General features: G+C 46.8%; 1 protein-coding gene and 1 long non-coding RNA gene across 3 annotated transcripts in view; one reads left to right on the plus strand and one right to left on the minus strand.

Annotated features, from left to right (window-relative positions):
• Positions 1-22,056, plus strand: part of igl (igloo) — a 246,681-nt gene that overhangs the window by 200,661 nt on the left and 23,964 nt on the right. For both annotated transcript variants that reach the window (XM_065449210.1, XM_065449211.1), the window contains one exon: positions 251-474. In XM_065449210.1, coding sequence (XP_065305282.1) covers positions 251-474 — 224 coding nt within the window. The remainder of the gene's footprint in view (positions 1-250; positions 475-22,056) is intronic.
• Positions 1-22,056, minus strand: part of LOC135916014 (uncharacterized) — a 218,815-nt gene that overhangs the window by 182,410 nt on the left and 14,349 nt on the right. The gene's annotated exons all lie outside the window — the stretch shown is intronic.

Here is a 22,056-nt window from a genome sequence, read left to right on the forward strand (position 1 = left end):
TTGAAAGCGCTCATCTATTGTCCTTTTCGTGTTGCCCTCGTTGCACGCACTGGTTTAAAGCATGCGACGACCAAACAAATCACGTTTAGTAACGGATCTCCTCGTACGTATATTCGCCCATCGGGTCCTTTCGTCTGTCTCGCGAATGTACAAGCTGGTTTGTTTAGTTATCAGCGTCCCAAACCATTAGCACTGCATACACTGAATCACGAGACCTTCTCCCGTCTTCCACTCCGATTGTTGGGCGCAGATCCCGATTCGGCGGAGGGCGAGCAACAGCCGAACAACCACCGGCCGGGCTCCGAGGAGGACGCGCGGGCGGCTGCCGAGGCGGCCACCAAGATCCAGGCCACCTTCCGCGCCTACAAGGTGCGCAAGGAGGTGCGCCTCGGAGGAAGCAGCACCGCGGGAAGCGAGGCGAACCTCTCGCCGTCCCGCACGGACCCGGCCATGAAGGAGCCCGACGAAGAAAACGTGAGTGCGGCCTGGTCGCTGATGAGCGTCCGTGCTCCTCATTAGCGGCCCGCCCGGCTCGCTTTGTGCTTGGCGGAAGGAAAGCGGGGCAAATTTACGTTCGCTGTTTGAATTATCGATACAAGAGGCGGGGATTCGTGTTAGTTCGCGCGGCTCATTTCTGCAGCGAAGTTGTGTTCGAACGGGGTAACCGGCAGGATGCACCGCACCATTGTTCGTTTTATCTATCTATCTATCTATCTATCTATCTATCTATCTATCTATCTATCTATCTATCTATCTGTCTGTCTGTCTGTCTGTCTGTCTGTCTGTCTGTCTGTCTGTCTGTCTGTCTGTCTGTCTGTCTGTCTGTCTGTCTGTCTGTCTGTCTGTCTGTCTGTCTGTCTGTCTGTCTGTCTGTCTGTCTGTCTGTCTGTCTGTCTGTCTGTCTGTCTGTCTGTCTGTCTGTCTGTCTGTCTGTCTGTCTGTCTGTCTGTCTGTCTGTCTGTCTGTCTGTCTGTCTGTCTGTCTGTCTGTCTGTCTGTCTGTCTGTCTGTCTGTCTGTCTGTCTGTCTGTCTGTCTGTCTGTCTGTCTGTCTGTCTGTCTGTCTGTCTGTCTGTCTGTCTGTCTGTCTGTCTGTCTGTCTGTCTGTCTGTCTGTCTGTCTGTCTGTCTGTCTGTCTGTCTGTCTGTCTGTCTGTCTGTCTGTCTGTCTGTCTGTCTGTCTGTCTGTCTGTCTGTCTGTCTGTCTGTCTGTCTGTCTGTCTGTCTGTCTGTCTGTCTGTCTGTCTGTCTGTCTGTCTGTCTGTCTGTCTGTCTGTCTGTCTGTCTGTCTGTCTGTCTGTCTGTCTGTCTGTCTGTCTGTCTGTCTGTCTGTCTGTCTGTCTGTCTGTCTGTCTGTCTGTCTGTCTGTCTGTCTGTCTGTCTGTCTGTCTGTCTGTCTGTCTGTCTGTCTGTCTGTCTGTCTGTCTGTCTGTCTGTCTGTCTGTCTGTCTGTCTGTCTGTCTGTCTGTCTGTCTGTCTGTCTGTCTGTCTGTCTGTCTGTCTGTCTGTCTGTCTGTCTGTCTGTCTGTCTGTCTGTCTGTCTGTCTGTCTGTCTGTCTGTCTGTCTGTCTGTCTGTCTGTCTGTCTGTCTGTCTGTCTGTCTGTCTGTCTGTCTGTCTGTCTGTCTGTCTGTCTGTCTGTCTGTCTGTCTGTCTGTCTGTCTGTCTGTCTGTCTGTCTGTCTGTCTGTCTGTCTGTCTGTCTGTCTGTCTGTCTGTCTGTCTGTCTGTCTGTCTGTCTGTCTGTCTGTCTGTCTGTCTGTCTGTCTGTCTGTCTGTCTGTCTGTCTGTCTGTCTGTCTGTCTGTCTGTCTGTCTGTCTGTCTGTCTGTCTGTCTGTCTGTCTGTCTGTCTGTCTGTCTGTCTGTCTGTCTGTCTGTCTGTCTGTCTGTCTGTCTGTCTGTCTGTCTGTCTGTCTGTCTGTCTGTCTGTCTGTCTGTCTGTCTGTCTGTCTGTCTGTCTGTCTGTCTGTCTGTCTGTCTGTCTGTCTGTCTGTCTGTCTGTCTGTCTGTCTGTCTGTCTGTCTGTCTGTCTGTCTGTCTGTCTGTCTGTCTGTCTGTCTGTCTGTCTGTCTGTCTGTCTGTCTGTCTGTCTGTCTGTCTGTCTGTCTGTCTGTCTGTCTGTCTGTCTGTCTGTCTGTCTGTCTGTCTGTCTGTCTGTCTGTCTGTCTGTCTGTCTGTCTGTCTGTCTGTCTGTCTGTCTGTCTGTCTGTCTGTCTGTCTGTCTGTCTGTCTGTCTGTCTGTCTGTCTGTCTGTCTGTCTGTCTGTCTGTCTGTCTGTCTGTCTGTCTGTCTGTCTGTCTGTCTGTCTGTCTGTCTGTCTGTCTGTCTGTCTGTCTGTCTGTCTGTCTGTCTGTCTGTCTGTCTGTCTGTCTGTCTGTCTGTCTGTCTGTCTGTCTGTCTGTCTGTCTGTCTGTCTGTCTGTCTGTCTGTCTGTCTGTCTGTCTGTCTGTCTGTCTGTCTGTCTGTCTGTCTGTCTGTCTGTCTGTCTGTCTGTCTGTCTGTCTGTCTGTCTGTCTGTCTGTCTGTCTGTCTGTCTGTCTGTCTGTCTGTCTGTCTGTCTGTCTGTCTGTCTGTCTGTCTGTCTGTCTGTCTGTCTGTCTGTCTGTCTGTCTGTCTGTCTGTCTGTCTGTCTGTCTGTCTGTCTGTCTGTCTGTCTGTCTGTCTGTCTGTCTGTCTGTCTGTCTGTCTGTCTGTCTGTCTGTCTGTCTGTCTGTCTGTCTGTCTGTCTGTCTGTCTGTCTGTCTGTCTGTCTGTCTGTCTGTCTGTCTGTCTGTCTGTCTGTCTGTCTGTCTGTCTGTCTGTCTGTCTGTCTGTCTGTCTGTCTGTCTGTCTGTCTGTCTGTCTGTCTGTCTGTCTGTCTGTCTGTCTGTCTGTCTGTCTGTCTGTCTGTCTGTCTGTCTGTCTGTCTGTCTGTCTGTCTGTCTGTCTGTCTGTCTGTCTGTCTGTCTGTCTGTCTGTCTGTCTGTCTGTCTGTCTGTCTGTCTGTCTGTCTGTCTGTCTGTCTGTCTGTCTGTCTGTCTGTCTGTCTGTCTGTCTGTCTGTCTGTCTGTCTGTCTGTCTGTCTGTCTGTCTGTCTGTCTGTCTGTCTGTCTGTCTGTCTGTCTGTCTGTCTGTCTGTCTGTCTGTCTGTCTGTCTGTCTGTCTGTCTGTCTGTCTGTCTGTCTGTCTGTCTGTCTGTCTGTCTGTCTGTCTGTCTGTCTGTCTGTCTGTCTGTCTGTCTGTCTGTCTGTCTGTCTGTCTGTCTGTCTGTCTGTCTGTCTGTCTGTCTGTCTGTCTGTCTGTCTGTCTGTCTGTCTGTCTGTCTGTCTGTCTGTCTGTCTTGTTTCGTTCTTCATTTGTTTGTTTTAAAACGTGTTAGCTCATTTGTTTGCTCGTCCGCTACACGCGTCTGCTAGTTCTTTACCGTTTTTGGAATTTCAATACGGAAAAAAATAAGGGTACGGCACCTCGAAAACAGGAGGTACTTTACGCTCGACAAGTGATCACTGAAAAAAATAAGCGTGTACAAACGCGCTCCAGTTTCAACTTGCTAGAGTTCTTTCTTCGTTTTTTCTCCGGAATTGTGGCACTGTGCGCACTAATTATGCGTCATCATGTTAGGTCGTTAAAAAGTAAAAATAAAGGAACAGAATATCCCGCTTTTCTGAAAAGGCTGGCTGATGAAAGCGTCGTTAGACACGCGCGATGAAGGTTAGCGCGGAATAACGCTCCGTCATAAACCCGCTTTAATTCGTCCCCCAACCTCATTATCTAAAAAGAGAAACAACATAACTATTTGTGAAAGACCACCTCAACGCGTAGAAGTAATGGCCTTATACTTTCGCGCTGCGCCATTAATTGTTCCGCTGAGTACATTGTCTTTGCTTTTGTGATACCCGTTCAGAAATCTCATTTTTCTGACCACGTAATTACCCGTGCTGCATTAAAATAAAATATCCCATATAAGCTATTTTTAACAGAATTTTTAAATATCGCTTGTGGCATGTAGCGCGGTTCTACTCCTTGAACTGCATTACTCTATAGGGAGATATATGCAGGGAAGATTTTAAGAAAATATTGATTTTATTATAGACATTTCGATAATTAACTCGTAAGCTAATCACTTTACGGTACACGCTCTAATTTACAAATTGTAGCCGGTGAGTTCACAAGGCATAATTACTTGGAAAGAATTCTGAGGAAGACGCCAGTTAGAGATAAGCCTTCCCATAATGTGCAATTGGTGTTCACGTTAATTTTGTGCTCTAATCTATAACAAAAAAAAATTGTGTATTAAAAAGAAAAAAAAAGTGGAACGGTGCTGTTTTATCACCAATTTGGTAGCGCTTACACCTAAATTGGGGCTAGTTCAAAACTTCAATGCAAGTGTATGTGCCTTGAAAACTCACTGGCTACAATTCGTATGAATTGCAGCACGTGGCCTAAAAAAATGGCTGTGGCTTAGCTAAGGTTAGGCCAGGATGCAAAGCTTACTAGCCTTTATTTTAGTTGTTGACCCACTGTTTAGCCTGGTGAACTGCTGTTGCTTGGCTTTATTTCGTTCGGCTAGACGAAGAAACAACTCATGCAGGCGATCGCACGAGCTGAGACCCGGCTATGTAGCTACGCGGCCGCAAGCGAGCGCACGAGTTGAGCCTCCGCTTTTGCAGCTGTTATGACGTCATATGGTAGCTACGCAGCCGCGCGCGGCGCAGCAAGGAAGAGCGTGGTTGTGCGGCTAGTATGCTTCGCATAAAATATTGGATGAAAAGCTAATTAGTGAAGTTTCTATCCAATTCTGCTGCTTTTTGACGCCTGAAAATGTTGCTTCACTTCACTATGGAACACAATGTGGCAAAGTCTGCTTCACAGGTGTTAGGTACGCTATGATGAGAAGTAACCACGCCTGGTCTGAAAGCAACAACAAACGTTTCACGTACAATAAATGTGAACATTTAATGCACTTGGAACGATGTAATAAAGCCGCGAGGTTCCTCGATCATACAGAAATATGTGGTGCATGGGTAATCAGAGACGTTGGCTGGCAAAAAAACAAAGTTATATCTGGGCATATTGTAATTGTGACCAAGGTGACCAAGGTAATTGTGACCAAGGTGATATTTCGACTTGGCATTCTTAAAAACTTTTTATGTTGCCACAATATGTTTTTATGTTGCCACTTTTTATGTTGCCACAAAATAATTATAGGGTTATACCAGCAAAAACATTTTGCTTGTAGCTTTTCTGGCAATATCACACTTCAAACAACCAGAGGAAGGCCAAGCCAATATCCACGATAAATATTGTCTGTGGACGCCCTGTACATGCATTCGCTATATTATGATGTATTACTGCGCCAGTTAAATGCTTCAGGTACAACAGAAAAATTAGAAATGGTGAACGCAATGTAATTTCACCGACGTAAAATTATTGCCTGAAAGACCAAAAAAAGCATTTTCTAGTGGTGGCTGTAAAGGAGCGTTAGAATGCAGATGTTTGTTTGAAAAATCAATATATTAAAAAATTGGCGGACCATCCATCCTTTGGAGATTATTGGCGACGTTAATGCGACTAGCAATCTGTCTGATGATGGGTGTGTAATTGATGATGATATGTTCTATACGTCATTCTAATTATTATGAAGAGTGGCACATATCCAGTAGCAAACATCCAGTCACACACACTCAGTGCTAGGAAGCGTCCTAGGAAGAGAGCTAGGAAGCGAGCTCTTGGCCAAATGGCAACGAGCTAACAACGTCCTAATTCCAAATGACCCAAATTGGCATAAAAAAGAGGTTAATTGAAAACTGGCTCACACCCAGTGGCCGATGCCCAGCCACCCAAGGTGGCGCGAAAGGAAAACGGATTGACAAGCAAATAAATATATACCGGAAATACGCGAGGCATCCTATGAATGCTAATCGCATTAAAAATGGCATTCCAATCAATACCCGTTGCACTTTGGGCCCACGTACAGCTGACGCTCATGTGGACACACGATCGTGTTTACTGAATAACTTTCCTTTTGTGATGCTGCCAAATCTGTCCTAGTTGCACGGCATGCGCGTTTTATTCGCGTGATGTGCGCAGCTCGAAATATTAGTGTGCCTTGCACAATCCTCAGTGGTTTTACTTTAAGAAACCGCCAATCAAAAATCTAGCTTAGCCACAGACGATGCGGCGAAGCCACAGTCGCAGGTGGCAAGCAGTGGAACTTGAGAAATAGAAAGAAATGTGATTGACATTTAACTTTGGCATATGAAGCAAACTCAATGAGAGATTCCATTTTTAAAGAAGCACTAAGTCTCAAGCAGCCTGTGCGTTAAACCCCAAAGAATATTTAGATACCGTGAGTACATCTCCCTCTTCCCGACCACAAGATTAAAGTACTCCTCAGAATAACCATAGAACGCTTCGGTATTGCGTAGACTCTGCAACTTACTTTTGTTTTGTTTCTTTTCTTCGGGCGTAGTTCTTAAGCAGGCATTCTTTACCTGTTTTCAGCAACTATACTTCCATTTGATTTATGACAACAATGGCACTACAGTATTGTTCCTCCCCCCCCCCCCCCCACCCGCGTTCGTTTAGGGGAATCTTCAGGTTGAGAAAATTGATTTTATCAAGGAGAGTGTGTATGGAGGCTAATTGGTAAGACATTTTTTTTTATTTTTTGTGAAATTATACTGCGCTAGAGACTTGACACCGTACTGCGTTCGTCCTGTCTTCTTCTACCTCGGTGTCTCGTCCCTAGCGCAGTTTAAGTTCACAAAAAATGAATTTACCATTTCTTACCTAACCAGATACTACACTGGTAATCATGCTCTGGCCTCCAGTGCTCGCATAGTTTATATCGCAGGAGAGCCTGTTATTCCATAGCAAATGAGGAGGGGGATACACAAAAACGCAAAAAGAATAGAGAAAAAAAGCAGCGGCTATGGTAACCTTGCCATTGTCGGCATGATTAACATAGCAATATTGTATTGACGACGCTCACGAGATGTCGTCGGATCCACGGCACATGTGCGGCCCACGCGTTGAGGATCAGGACGTATGCAAATACGCACGGTGCATTCGGCTGCAAAAATGACCTAGCCAAGTGGATGCATCGTCAAGCTTTGCTCAACCGGCTCTGTCGAAAACAGAGAGGCATTCTAGCTTCCGCCGCTAGCATGAGCGTTGCGCGTAAGCACATTAAGCGTCCCAACTGAGAAGCTGTGGTTGTTGTGCATACCGTGGTGCATACGTTGATGTTAACAAAATGGAGAGCAGATGTCAAGGTACATCTATCTGTTAACTTCATTAGGCATTGAAAAACGCCGACGGTTTTGCATCGGTATTATCCCCACAGAGGTGCTACGCCAGTAACGGCGCTGCCTGCGTTCCTTATCGCGTCAGCGTTGTGAGACGCCTGGTATCTGTCAGGGCGCTGTTCCTTCTGCACAGCCGCAAGGTAAATATACCTGGTAGCGAAGCTCCCATAGAAGCCCATATATGTTCAAAAGATGCCAGTTCATCGGTGTTTCACGAGACTTAGCGCCGTCTGAAAGACGAGGAAACGCGTCCGGCAAAAGAAAAGATAATGTGACGCCATATCCGTTAAAATTAGAACTGACTTATCAAAGGAGCGAATTTTGTTTTGGTGGCCTGCCATCAGGTCTGTATATTCAAAGGCCCCACCATTCGACTTGATGGGCGTTTCGAGCTATCAGCGCGGAAAGCGATGCGACAGAAGGTCAGCCGTATGGGTGTCGAAATCGCGCCCTTCCACGGAGCATACTTTCTTTGGAGGCCGACAAAAGCTATGGGTGTAGAGTGCTGGTCCCATCGTCAGACGCCAAGCCCGTGCCTATGCACTTGAAAATAATTTACGACGCATGCGCCTCCAAACTTGCGGTAAAAATGTACTGCCATTCCACTTACTTTCTTAACAACATGTCGTTTTAGGCATTTAAGCACAAAGGTAACGTGAACGCCATTGCATTTCTCCGCAAAGTTCGGAAATTAATACCTCGAAACTGGTGTCATATTGAGAAATTGTTTCGAGTGGATCCGCCTTGCGAACTCCCCGTACTAGAATTTGCAGATTGCAACATGTGCCATAAGGTAACTATTTAAAACTTAATTAGTGAATTTTTATTGTTTAGTCAATTACGCATTTCAACTTTTTCTGCAAGTAATGTCCGCCTTTTGGAGTAGAGCAGCTCATGAACTAGAATAGTGTTATCTGCCACAGGCAATTTAATAAAGAATTTGAGAGTGTTCACTGAAACACCCGGTATATATAGGATGAAATTTAGCTGATTCGCTTCTGATAAAATAAGGACGAACGCATGGTCGGTGGGCCCTCTTAGGGAGCCTCGAGCTATTAAAAATGCACCCGTTGAAGTAGCGAGAGCTATTCCCGTTTGCGCTGCGCCAACGTTGTCATCAATTCTGTTCCACAAGCTCCGCAAGAGGTGTGCGAACACAGAGGCATAAAACACTTTCACACTAGCAGGAATACAAAGCGAACTGTAGACGTCAAGAACTAGGGCAGCGAAAAATTTGGGTTATGCTTAATGACCGGGATGTCAGAACGAAAAAAAAATGTTTCGCCCCACAGGTAGTGGAAGGAAGCGCCTGATAGTAGCAGTGCCACAAATATTTCAGATGTTGCCGCAGATACAATTTCGGAAGGATGGCTTCCGCACATTGAAAAATCCCTCGAGATTCTGAACTCAGCTTCTCTTCGTAACGACGACGGGCGATGGTCGTAGGTTGTATCTCGAATTGCAGATAAAGACGCCCACGAGCTTCGTTGAAGGGCCTGGCTATCAGGTGCCACGAGAAATATTTCTGAAGAACGTTCGGGAGATCTCAGCGAGGATTACCAAAGTATATTCTGAAATAAGCGGGCGCATTGTGGGGATGCTACAGAACATAGTAGCGGTACACGCACCGGTTCTTAATACTACGCTCGATCTTTCTGTGTCTCTCTTCTTGTGCGGTGGCCTGTTCCCCAATTTCGCGCATTTAGCGATCGGCCATTAGCGGTACAAGTCCAGCCTCGCTTTTCTTCGTGACCGCAAGAACTTCCAGAAAAGCTTGCAGGCGAGCTAGCGCAAATTCCGCTTGGAAAAGAGGGCGCAGAGTACCTCCACGCGGGAGAAAGCTCGCACCAGAAAAAAAAACTAATTTGCTGAGGATGTTTCATCCTTGCGTCCCTGAGGTTTATAACGCAACAGCGTAACACACAGCGTTCTTTCTTTTCATCCCCGTTATCGCACTTTTTCCACGTTAGCATAAACCAAGCGTGAAATCTTTATAAGCTGCGAGAACCGCGTAGCTCCTAGGTAACAGCACATCTGCGGGCTTCGAGTCATGACGCCACACCGGGGTTTTTCCATTGAGGGCGGGAGTAACACTTAACGCGCTTTTGCCTTTTGTTTTTCCCTAAGGCGTATACTTTATCGTTCTCCTAGCCTGGGCGCCTGACGTCACGGCTCTAAAAGCGCAGGCCTTCTCTCATCCATAGAAGGTGTTGCGTGAATCGGGTTCCTGAACGAAGCCTCTCCGATGTCGTAACGTCTAGTCAAACACCGTTTATTACCGGCCATTTGATAAGAAAGTAAAAGCGAGAGCGATGAAACTTCTGCTCGGTGGGACAGACCCGGAGAAATCCAAACCAGAACGGATCGATCCCGGGACCGGCGCCGTACCAAATGGGCCGCGAGTTCGACTAAGCCAGGGTGCGTTCGAAATAGCTCCCACTGCTTCTTGCGAAGCGTGCGACGCCTCTCGGTTGGCTGGCTAGTCGCAAGTGAAGTCATCGGGTCCTATATATATATACATATTCAGTACAAAGGGTTGCAAATGTCGAACGAGGCTTGACGAATACGTAATAAAACTGAACAAAATGACACTAAATTGGGGATCGAGAGTAATCGCTAAAATCTGACAAAACAAGAAACGCAACGCAACAACAACAAACAAACCATACAACCAGGGGACGATCAGCACGCTAATGTGCGCCTCTTACGCAAGACATCAAGCACGTTACTAAAACCACCCAAAGTCCATAGCCAATTCGCCGAACGGAAAGACCATCGGAATAGCAACACTCTTCAGAGGAGCATGAAGATTCCAAACGTGGAAGAGAAAGTGAGGAGCAATATACGTTCACTTGTCACTGAACACAAAAGAGGAGATTCCTTTTATGACAGCAACTCTTCCTTTCTTTTTCGTTTGAAAGCCTCACTTTAAACTCTGCGTACCATTCCTTTTTATTTAACAGTTGCATTCTTATTTATAATTTTAATTACGATTCACCTTTACCGTCTACCTTGCGTGGTTGCTCCGTGGCTATGGCATACCGGCGTACCACACGAGATTATATTCCCGGGGACCACGACCACATTTCGATAAGGAGGTGGAAGGAGATGTGACGAAGGGTAGGGTAGGGTGGGGTCCGTGCGACGGAACGTAAGAATATTCGTGCAACGGGAATATTGGTACGCGTTAAAGAACCCCAGCTATTCAGAATTATTCTTCAGCCCTTCACTGAGGTCTCGTAAAAGCTCCTGTGTAGCTTTTGGTCGTTAAATACCATCGATCCGTCAATCAGCCAATCAAACAGTCAGACAATCGATCATCCAACTTCTGATTTCTTATAGTCAATCCCCTATTACGTACAAGCATCATTAATTTGGAGTAAGGAGTAAAAGAGAGCGATGATGCCGACCAAAGTAGTAAGGAAGCGGTGGCACTAGATACTGACCAGGAAGGCTATTACCGCCGTTGAGAATTTCGTCGCAGTAACAAAGTCAGCGATGACGTCAGTAAGCGTCATTGATGCTCCTCACCTAGTAGGAGCCGTGTTATGTTTACAAGTATTTGAGCATGCGGGGCTAAACTTCTCTTTATTAGTAGTTGTACTATTTCCGTCCCGCGTACCCTGCGAATGCTGAGTTATATACCACAAGGCAAACGTCACGCTCCTGTGGACGAATATTAGACAGCAGAAAGTATTAGTGGCGCGACCGCAGCAGCTCTGCGTACGCAGGAAACCCGAGGACGCGACAGTGCGCATGCGCAGTGCGCAGCAGCACGCACGGTCTCTTTCGTGCGCCCACAGCTTTTCAAAAGCTCCGTAGCGTCCGCTGCGGGCTGTGCGGCCTTTGCGGGACGTTCTCGTGTGTTCTCGTTTGTCCACGAGACCGCATTTTTCGATATTTCTCCGGCCGATGATATGACTCCAGCTTGGGGTTTGATTATAAGCGGCTGATATTGGCTACACAGTTTCAGAAGCCTTCACGGCGGCGCTGAGTAGCACACTATCAGCTCCTGAGCGTGCAAGTCGGCAATCCTCTTCTCAACTTTTGCGTCCGAGAGCAACATTCCGGGCAAGTTGGTAATCCAGTACTCAAGTAGTATTGCGCAACAAAAAACGACACGGACGTAAGAGAAAAAGACGCACCAATGGTTGCGTCCGGCCAACTATTGGCGCGTCGCGCGCGCGCGCTTTGCTACGTACGCACGACCTAGCGCGCTGCGTATGTGGGTGGTTGCGGACGCCCAACTGAAACTGTCTGGTTTTATAACAGCGTTTGTCGCCTTACCTACGTTAAGCTTACGCACCTTCACGGTATGTTGCGGTGCACGTCCTTGCTAGACGAGTTCGCATTAAAGCTGCAGCGTAGAAAGACTCACAGGAACTAGCTGAGAACGCTCGGAGTTGACCAGTGGTTTGATAATGCTTGTGACCACAAGAATGTGTGACAATACCACATAGCAAAGAAGAAAGAGAAAGAATCAAAGAAAGAAAGGGAAAACGTGGAGGTTAAAAAGGTTGCACTTGATTTGCTACACTACTGCGGGAGAGGGTAGCGGAAAGAAAAGAATATAAGGTAGAATAAAATAAAGAACAAGTAACGCACGTACGCACACATGGGATTGTTCAGCGCGTAATGGCAGGCGGTCGCAGAGCTCAGTCGTCTTCATAAAGTGCGGCAGTGCTCTTGAGGCCCTGTCATCTAGTCGGCTTAAAGCGGCACGCATTGTGTGTCTTTCCTCGTCAAAAAAAGTGTATCAGGAAGTAAAAAAAAGTCCAGTGAGGTCAACTGCATACTGGCTACACAGTTATTGACAGAAACTCCGAAAGGCGGATGCTCGAAATCATATAAGCCAGTCACGTGGAACGGCATAAAAAAAAAATTCTGCGTCAGCCGTCCTTCGAGGTTGTCCCCTATAGGGACTTGAAGCAATCGAAACTTGCAATCCCCACGCGTTTTCATTGAACGGTGTTGCCAGTACGTGGCTGACTCAAGTCGACATGTGTGTTACCTATTTCTTTCCAGTGTCGACACACAAATTTATAGGCATACAAGCATAACGACACTTTCAGCTGGGTATGAGCCCCGCGCCTTGTCCCCACCTTTCCGTTTACGCCTATGCGCCAACCAGCAGCTCGTGTCCGCGCCTTGCCGAGTGCATCTTTGACGGTCCGAGCACGGCCCTTTACGGCATCCGGCTACGGATACGGCCACATCAATACGTGGCACGGCGAAAGCCACCGGTACTAAACGACGCAGCCACAAGAGTGCGGTTTCAAATACCCCACCCCCCGACATCTTCCAGACAACTTTTCCAATTAAAAAATCCTCGACCAAGGAGATCTGGCCGTATCAAATGACGCCGCTGTGTTGTCGCAGCCTCCCACGTGCCAAAAAAAAAATAAATAAATAAACGCCGTTCCTCTCTTTCCAAAACAACCTCGACGGCAACGTCTGCGGTGGCGCCGAGCCGAAATTAATTTCGCAAAGCTCGCAGCTCGCCGCCCCGCCGGCGACGCTTTCGACAGGTTGAAACCTCATGAAACCTGAGCCGAGGCGTTATCGCACGGCGCCACACGCCGTCCGCTCGCGTATAAACGTGGTTGAAAGCGTGTTCCGCAGCGAAACCTCGCTTTTTCGTACAATTTAAACGCCCGACGCGAAATGTTGAGTAAACAGCAAAACAGAGCATACGCGCACTAGATTATAAAGACAAGACGTTTAAGAGCAAATAACAAGATAAAATAAGATGTAGTGAAAGCAGAAAGCAACAAGAAAGGAAGCATGAAACGGGCGGTAGCGACTGTATCTTATACGCCATGGTGTAGAGGTAAAAATGGGAAAGAAATATTGACCGTCTCAAAGACTTCTTTGATGCGCGTCACTCTAGCCGGTAGCTTTCCGCACACGTGAGTGCTGTAGCGTTTGTGCGAGATCTTCTTTCCCACACTGAGTACTCGGAATTGACTTCTTGGAGATGGAAGGAGGTATAAAACAGGTTGCGCGCGCAGAGGTGGCCTAGCGGCATAGAGTATCCGCCTTGTGTATGGGTAGTACTGTGTTCGAATCCCGGTGCTGTCGTGATTAAAACGGGAAAAAACGCGCGACAAATAATGACGCAGGAAATAGCGTGCTGAAAACGACCTAATGAGGTGTTTTTATTGCGCCATAGCAGCTTTCTTTCATTGGAAGTCACGCCCTTAATTTAAAAATTTTAAACTTGTTTAATTAGTGTATACTATAGTTACCCAGGTGCACAAAAGATATCAAGCGCACAAAAAAATATCCTGGTGGCGCAAGAGGACAGACAACCGAACACTTCAGCATATCGTGTACTGCTCCACTTCAACAACAGAAAAAAAAAAGACGAAACATTGTATTCTTGTGTATGCGCCCAAACTGTACGTGTAAAAACCACAATATGATTATAAGGCACGCCGTATTGGGCGACTGCGGAATAATTTCGACCGCCCGAGGTTCTATAACATGCACCTAAATCGCAGCGGAAGGAATTCATTTGCATTTCTTGCCCTTTGAAATGTGGCCGCCGCGGCGGGGATCGAACCGACGACCTCGAGCTCAGCAGCGCTACGCTATAACTACTAAGCTACTGCGGTGGGTCGGGCTTTTCTCAAGAGTTTGGCTAAATGTAGCTGGGACGCCCTGTATAGACGCTGGTGAGCGTTCGACACAAGACACCGGCATCGTACCACAAGTCTCCCGTTCCGGTTGCGAGATGGCTAGGCTGTGGTTTGCCACGTCAAATTTCGGCTACGAATGATGCCGCGTGCAGGACTGAGCAGGCGGCCGAATGGCCGCATACACGAGTAAAACGTACGCGTGCTTTCTCTTTAATTACGCGTAAATCCTATTTGCCGCAGCAGAGCTTAAAGTGCGCCCAAGAAACAATCTCGGTAGCCGATGTTGAAGGGCCAGAACCCGGTACACGTAGGAAACTGCGCAGCTGGAGAACGGACATTTGAGCTACGGAGCAGAACAAAGAATTTTACGGGTACCGTAAGAGAAAAGAAAGCGACAGTACCGCGCTTATAATATATGAGGTTCTAAAGCCATAGGCCTCCGGGGATATAAAGAACTAAATTAAATGTGAGTAAAAGACTTGCAACTCGCTGCTTTCGGGTTAAGAAGTTTAACCGGTAATGGATAGGGCGAACCATAACGACAGATGACCTTTTCCGCGTTTCTGCGACGGTCAAATTTATGTGGTTCGAGTGTCTACCACAAAAACTAAAACTCACGTCGCAACAGCTACCTTTGTTCCAATCATCTGCAGTTTCTATTTTTTTTCCTTTTTCTTTTAGTGCGTGTGCCGCTTGTGAGATTGCCACGAACCTTCTAAATTAGTCCGAATATCAGATGTCCTTCCGTTCGGGACGCTTGTCGCCGGGGTGTAGTTTCACTTATGTCTCGTTAACCACCGTCAAAAACACGAAATCGCCGAAAAAAAAAAGAACAGTGATTGTCAGTGTCTAGCCAACATGAAATTTCGTTACGTTAATTTGCACTTGATAGCAGGAAGTGTAGCTGCCAGTAATCACAGCAGCACCGACAAGACAACGCGCGGTGATTGCTGCAGGCTAGCGACGCTCTCTCTGCATTGCTCTTGTTTTCACAAGCGAGCTGTTTACTTCTTAAAAAAGCGACGCTTTGCGTGACATCCTGTTGTTCAGTTCTGGTAAACACCACGATGGCCGAGCGCTGCAAGGGCCGCCAGGCTACCTCCTGAAATCGTTTAGCGAAGCGTCATTACTTGTGCTTATTATTTGTTGGTTGGCAACTCTGCTGGCCAAGAATGAACGCGGAGGTGTTGCTTATAACACGCGTATATATTTATTTGTGTGCTGCATCACTCTGGGGAGCGGAGTGCGAACTCGCGCACACAAGCACACACTTACACACATACGCACGCACACACACGCGGACAAAGAGTGCGGTAAACTAACCCATGAAATGTATACCGGCAATCTTCGGGCTCCCGTTCGCCCCTTTAGACCACCGCATGCGCACATGTACCTTGGAGCATGAGCACAGCTGCAAAAGCACTGTTGAATGCGTCATTCAACTCAGCTCAGTACGTTGGTGAACACATCTGTATGTGCCCTCAAGGCTGAGCAACCAGCTCGATGCTGGTTTAACATAGTTTTGGCATTAAGCCAAACGTACATTGTCTAGCAGGACTGTTTGCCGTAGTTCATTAAATTAAAACGTGTATACATTTTTGTTTCTCGGAGACTATATAATTCTCAAGCAAGAAATGCCTCATCGAAAATAATTTTTGACGTCCTTTCCGCTGCTGTTCCACACCCCTTTCTTAGACAAACCCCTAAATTGAGCTAAAAAAAATTTGAGCGCGAAGCAGCTGTGCCATTCGTTCTGTTGCAGGAAAGTGAAGCACTCATTCTGACATTTCCCGGCTGAGGCTTTTTGGGTCCCCAGACAATGGCGCAGCTTAATGCTCTGTATTGATTACGCGTTCGGCCATCAGATGAACTGTGCAAGGCATACTGCGGAGGTGGTTTTCAATATAGTCTAAAAAAGATGCAGCTTCAGATTCATTGAAAAAATATCAGAGCTTCACGACTAACGCACACACGCAATCCAAGCCTCTCTTTTTTTATCTATCTAGCCATAGCGCCAAAAAGACCAATTATTATTATTATTATTATTATTATTATTATTATTATTATTATTATTATTATTATTTTATTATTATTATTATTATTATTATTATTATTATTATTATTATTATTATTATTATTATTATTATTATTATTATTATTATTATTATTATTATTATTATTATTATTATTATTATTATTATTATTATTCATTTCTTGACATGACTGAACCAAAGAAACTAGCCGCAATACAGCTCCAAAATAATGTTCCTAAATGTAAAGCCACGACCACCGTAGTAGCATGCATTACAAATCTGCCGCGTCCAAATATGCAGTACATCCACCTACTGGTCCCGAATTTTAAGTCTACTAACACATTTACAGTTCAGTCGCATGTAGCGGACCGGCGGCGAGTTTAATTTCCGTCACGCTGGCAGGCACGAAAGAATCGTTCGTCACCGAGTGCAGTCGAACGTATAACAGCGACATCTGGATGTACGACACGCTCGCGACGAATCTTCGTAATGCGATCTGATGGCCGGCAACCGCGACCCGGCTGTAGAGAAGATTTCTGACCGACGACGTCTACCGTCGACGAGCTTGCACTCCTGTATAACACAAACGCCTATAGGCCCGCGGCAACGGTTAATAATTCCTCCGTGACAGCCACAACTGGGCCCGTTACGCTACGGTCGTTTTAATGAAACGAAAGCCGCTCTCGAATTACGTCCTCTTAGTTGCCGGCCGTGCTTGCCGCCGAGCAGAATTTCCAAACCACTGAAGTAGGGTATTAGGCGTCGGGGCTGCGAACGCAGGTCACATTCGCGAGACCATGGCCCGGGCACGTGGGGCGTGTACCGATTGCGTCCCCCAGACGTACGCTCTCGGTTTGGTCATTTGTCGAGCGAGTCGCGTCGCAGGTGGACCGCGGCCATGCGCTCTGAGCACCGTCGGTCCTCAAACACCAGCGAGTGCAACAGCCCGCGCAACGTCTTTTCCAACGCCACGGTTCTTGCTGGACGGGCAGAGTTGTGCAATCGTTGCTTCATTTGCACAGCTCCTTTTCTTCTTTTTTTTTACTACACTCGTAGAGAGCAGCCTCACAGACGACGAAAACTATTTTTTGTGTAACTGAAAGCGTGCGAAAGATACAGAATTACGTGGGAAGATGGGTAGGTTAATCGTGTAATGTCCTTTCGACAGACGTGATATACGCTCCGTCCTTTAAATAAACTAAGTTCATCTGCAAACGTTTCACCAAGGCGACTCTGCTAGATGACAACAAAAAACTATATTCAGTAACCCTACCGCGTCCTCTTAATATTAATTTTCCCTAGAGTTGAATTCCAAGCGCGTTTCCGTCCGAAAATGTGGCGCAGAACGTAAAGCACTCTAGGGAGTTACAGTGTGAACGAATGGAACGATCTGAGAGCTTTCCGCGTATACGTATTCGAATCAACGCAAGTAATGAACATGTTTCCTTTTTCTTGCTCGCGAAAGCTCATAACTACGCGATTAACTACGAAATAACGCTATGAGAAATTATCGGATTTCACGACAAATTGCAGCCATAAATTGCTAGCCGTACACTAAAGTACCCTATTCATGTCGTGATCGTTATGCGTTTTGGATACTTGTAGTTTGTTCGCCAAATTACGTGCCGAAAAGCACCACCAAAAGCACGAGCGTAGCTCAGCACTCAGAATAAATGTGGTGGCATTCCTGCGCTTTCCGTTTGTTTGCGTTCTCGACATTAGAAAGTTAGGATCCGCGCATTCGAACACAGACAAGAGCATAGAGACAACATGGGTACGGTAGTGAGGTTAATCAGCACTGATAACTAGCAAAGGGACAAAGTGGATACGCATAAGCGTAGAAACCGGAGAGGGGGCAAATATTAAAAATTAAATTATGGGGTTTTACGTGCCAGAACCACTTTCTGATTATGAAGCACGCCGTAGTGGAGGACTCCGGAAATTTCGACCACCTGGGTTTTTTTAACGTGCACCTAAATCTAAGCACACGGGTGTTCTCGCATTTCGCCACCATCGAAATGCGGCCGCCGTGGCCGGGATTCGATCCCGCGACCTTGTACTCAGCAGCCTAACACCATAGCCATTGAGCAACCACGGCGGGTGGAGGCGAATGTTTTACGCGCGCTATGCTGATACGGTAAGTTCTACGAACAGGAGGAGGGCGGTGATGGCGACGGCCGGCTGAAGCCTCGCGTTGCTTTTCGCGCGCCATCAGCCGTCCGAGCAGAGCTTCACTTACGTCATCGTCAGGAACAGCCGATCACGAACAGATTATAATAATGAACAGAATCGATCTAAAGCAGCAGTTACATTACACCACCCCAAATGTCAGCCTCTAGAAGCATCAGCATAGCAACAACAAAGTGCGGCGTCTTTATCGTGATGACGTCACTCGAATTTGTCTTTATCGAAGAACAGCCGCGCCATGTTAGCACTGTCACTGCTTTTCGATACGTTGTTTATATTGCGCGGTCATGCTTAATTCAGTTAGCCATTAAAAACCGTCTCCTGCTAATTTCATCTCTACGTCGATATGCAGAACAGCGCTTTATAATTGAGCCGCAACAAAAGAAGTTTATAACACACGAAAAAAAAAGCAGCGCATAAATATGCGCGTTTCGTCGCCAAGGATTCAGGGTGCCTAGCAAAATGCATAGCGACACGATAATGCCATGCCTCCTGTATACCTTACTCGAACCTGCCTAAAACCTAATCTTCGGTGATAGAATGGCTAGCCAGTCGTATAACTCGCGCGTCTCCAGCAAGCGGCCGGCAGGAAATAGGAGAGTAGATCGATAATACTGTACATTTGTATAGCGAAGTACAGAGCTGCATGCACAATCCGACCGCAGTGCTCTATAACTGTGCAAACGTGAATCGCTTGTCAGACTCATGCCGCTACGGGGCAATGCCTACTCGCTTGCAACGCGCGCACTCGCGTTAGGCGTCTTACCCCTAAGTGCGAGACGTAATCAGAACGCTGAATTCAGTATTCGACGCTCAAGCACCTCCACTTCGCACCCTGAAAGCGGGGCCAGTGCAGACGCGCAATGCACGAATGCATTTGGGGAAAGTCCTTCGAGGGCACGCGGGTGCCACCTACAGGAGTGCAGCTTCGGCGCGGAGAAATGAGCTGGAAGTAGGCCATTGAGCTTGCGCTTTCAGCGCCACTAAAGGACCCCCCCTGATAGATGGAGCCATTGTGCGCGCCTGACTTTTTGGGGGGTTTCCGTAATCAGGGCGCGCTGACACAATGAACTCGCTTCGCTCTTGCAGAAATCTCGCCAACTATAATATAAGTATAAAATATCACACTGTCTTAAACTATTTTTGTGTGCACGAGGTAGTAAAGGATCACATTTGCTGACGTCCCTTCTTTCTTTTCTTTTTTTTCTAGAAAAATACTCGCACTCTTCTTTATAAGATGGGGTAGGGTTGGGGAGGGGGGGGGGGGGAGGGGCTTTCTGAATGCGAGAAAAAGGCAGTCAAGCAGACACACCACTTTCTTTCAGGTCCCACATTCTTGTTGTACGCAAAAGAGTAACCCCTGGAGCCAAGTTCTCAACCAGAAAAGTAAAACGCTTTTTTTTTTAACTAACCCACCATATGCAACTTGCCTCCGAACGAACAATTCTGCTCGAAATAGCGACGATGACAGTCGCCCCGCGTAATACTGCAGGCGAACTAAACTTTTTTTCCCCGAGGGCTGCGACGTCTAAGAAAGTTTCTGGTCTCCTTTCCAGATTCATTCCAACCACGAAGTTAACAATCGGCGACTCAATTTGTATAGCCTTCCTAACTTGAGCTCATGTGGTTAGGCAACGGCCACTTCACGCAGGCAATTGAGGACGGACAAGTCTGGGAACAATTTGTTCGCTCGATCTTGTTCTTGTCCAACTCCCCCTCCCCTTTCCCGCTCCATAAGAAAAAAAAAGAAAGAATTAAGCACCTGGTCTCGTTACCGTAACGCGCGAGTTAACTTTTCCGCCTGTGCTCCCTTTGATCCCTTCCTAACTTTAAAACGTTATCATAGTCGTTATTACAGTAATCAAGCTAGTTCCATTGAAGAACAAAGGCCTGTCCCGGGAGGTTTTTGTACTCATACGCACCTCAGCTGTCTCCATTGAGGCTTGCAAACTAACTGCCGCGCTGCCATGCACCGTCATTACTATCACGACCAGCGTGAGACACAGTCGAACTGCACACGCTACTTGGTGACGTGAGATATACCTTTGGCGGATGTAGTCACGCAGTGTCCTCATAGTGAAATCACTTGAGCGCCAGTGTCGAGATCGACAAGACCTGTTTTCAATTTATGCTGGTGCACCTTTGCTAATATAAGAGTGCATGAAGCGTTTTATTTATAATGACGCTAACACTTTCGGTTGTAATGTTATCAGCTCGCATGCACATCACATACAAACATTTCCCATACGAAAGCTGTCGCTACTAAAACAAAGAAAACAGAGAAGCGGGCTTTCTTACACAAACAGGCTTATTGCGGGAAAGCCAGATGTGACGAGTGTTACCATTGCGTTTGTTCTGCTGTCTAAGGAATTGTACACGCACACAAACGTGCGGGCGTGAACAGATCTCAGGTGCACCGCAAGCACCACGTACAGTCTCTGTCAAAAGTATCGGAGCCTCTCCGCGCGCGATGATGTTTGATGCCGAGGCCCGTGTTAGGGGCATCTGCAGCCCACCCGGCACTCTGAAGCTCCGATCCCCCTTTTGTTTTTATATGAAAATTAGATATTTAATCACTTGTACACCTTTTTACGTAGGAGTAATAATGACAACAAAAATATTTTTAAACAAGAAATAACGGCACTGGTTCCCAGAATCTAGAAATGAGTTAGGTAAGAGCGTAAATTAGGTCCACATGCAGTCCTAGACACGCCGAAATATACAACGACAAAAGACTAGAACAGTTTGCACCGCACTCTATAGAGAATACATTGGCTCCCGACACGTAAACGTATAAAGAGTTCCGAGCAGTGGCGTCACCACGTGACTAGGGTCACTAGGGTCACCGGCACTCGGGACCCGGTGGCCTACACGGGCACCCTTCTGCACATTTTCATTCCTTTTTTTTTCTCTTTTTTTGTTCTCTGTATTCAGCACACAGTGCCACGGCCGGCCGCCTTCTCGATTCTTTGACAAATACTTATTTGTTATTTCACACACCCCGTTTCACTGCCCAGCTGCACACCGCTAAGCGCTGCATGCACCCGAGACAGCATGCAGCGGCGCCTCATGACTTGGCCAAACCACGTCTGCTAGTATAATCCAACGCTCTAGAAAACTAGAAGGGGTTAATAGAAGCCGGCAACGAAAAGTGAAACGCGCGATATCAAAGAGATGGAAACAATAGCCTGTGTTAAATTTTTACTCGTTCGAACATCGCATCGAATGAGGTCTAAAATAGATGCTGCGTGAACCATGCTAAACTTTATTGCACGCAATAATATCTTTTTTTTAAGCACTTACGCCACCGTCCTTTGGGCAAGTGTGTATCTTTATTTCTTTATCTAAGGTAGGGGAGCGGAGTAGGAGGTATTGACTAAGACGACGGGTAGCTTGTGCTATGGCTTGGGCAGCGTCGAAACCGACCACGTACGAAGTCACCCAATGGGTCCATAAAACATTCACGCAGATCCTACCGCCTTTGCAATATGAAGGAGACTTTCTTTTGCACCATCTGTGTGGGGAAAAGCAATCCAGTAGCGCCGCGGGCACCGGAAAGCCTTTCAACACAATGATCTTGCGTTGCAGTTTCGCGAGACAGTACGCTACAGTTCCTCTACGTCGGCAAGATGACCAGTCGAGCGAGGTATCGACGCTGTTAATTCTGAATACAAAGTAGGGGTGCTATATGCGACTTGGGTCGCATCTTTGTTCGCAGTCTCGGGGGTATACCTCCAGCTCAAGATATTCACGATGCATTCGGCGAGAACACATAAACACTTTTATTTATTTATTTATTTATTTATTTATTTATTTATTTATTTATTTATTTATTTATTTATTTATTTATTTATTTAAAAGTACAAACCGCTGGTCGCATGTGCAGGGTCCCAGGCAGCTGTCACGCTGT

Source organism: Dermacentor albipictus, chromosome 4, assembly GCF_038994185.2.
Source record: "Dermacentor albipictus isolate Rhodes 1998 colony chromosome 4, USDA_Dalb.pri_finalv2, whole genome shotgun sequence".
Lineage (NCBI taxonomy): Eukaryota > Metazoa > Arthropoda > Arachnida > Ixodida > Ixodidae > Dermacentor > Dermacentor albipictus.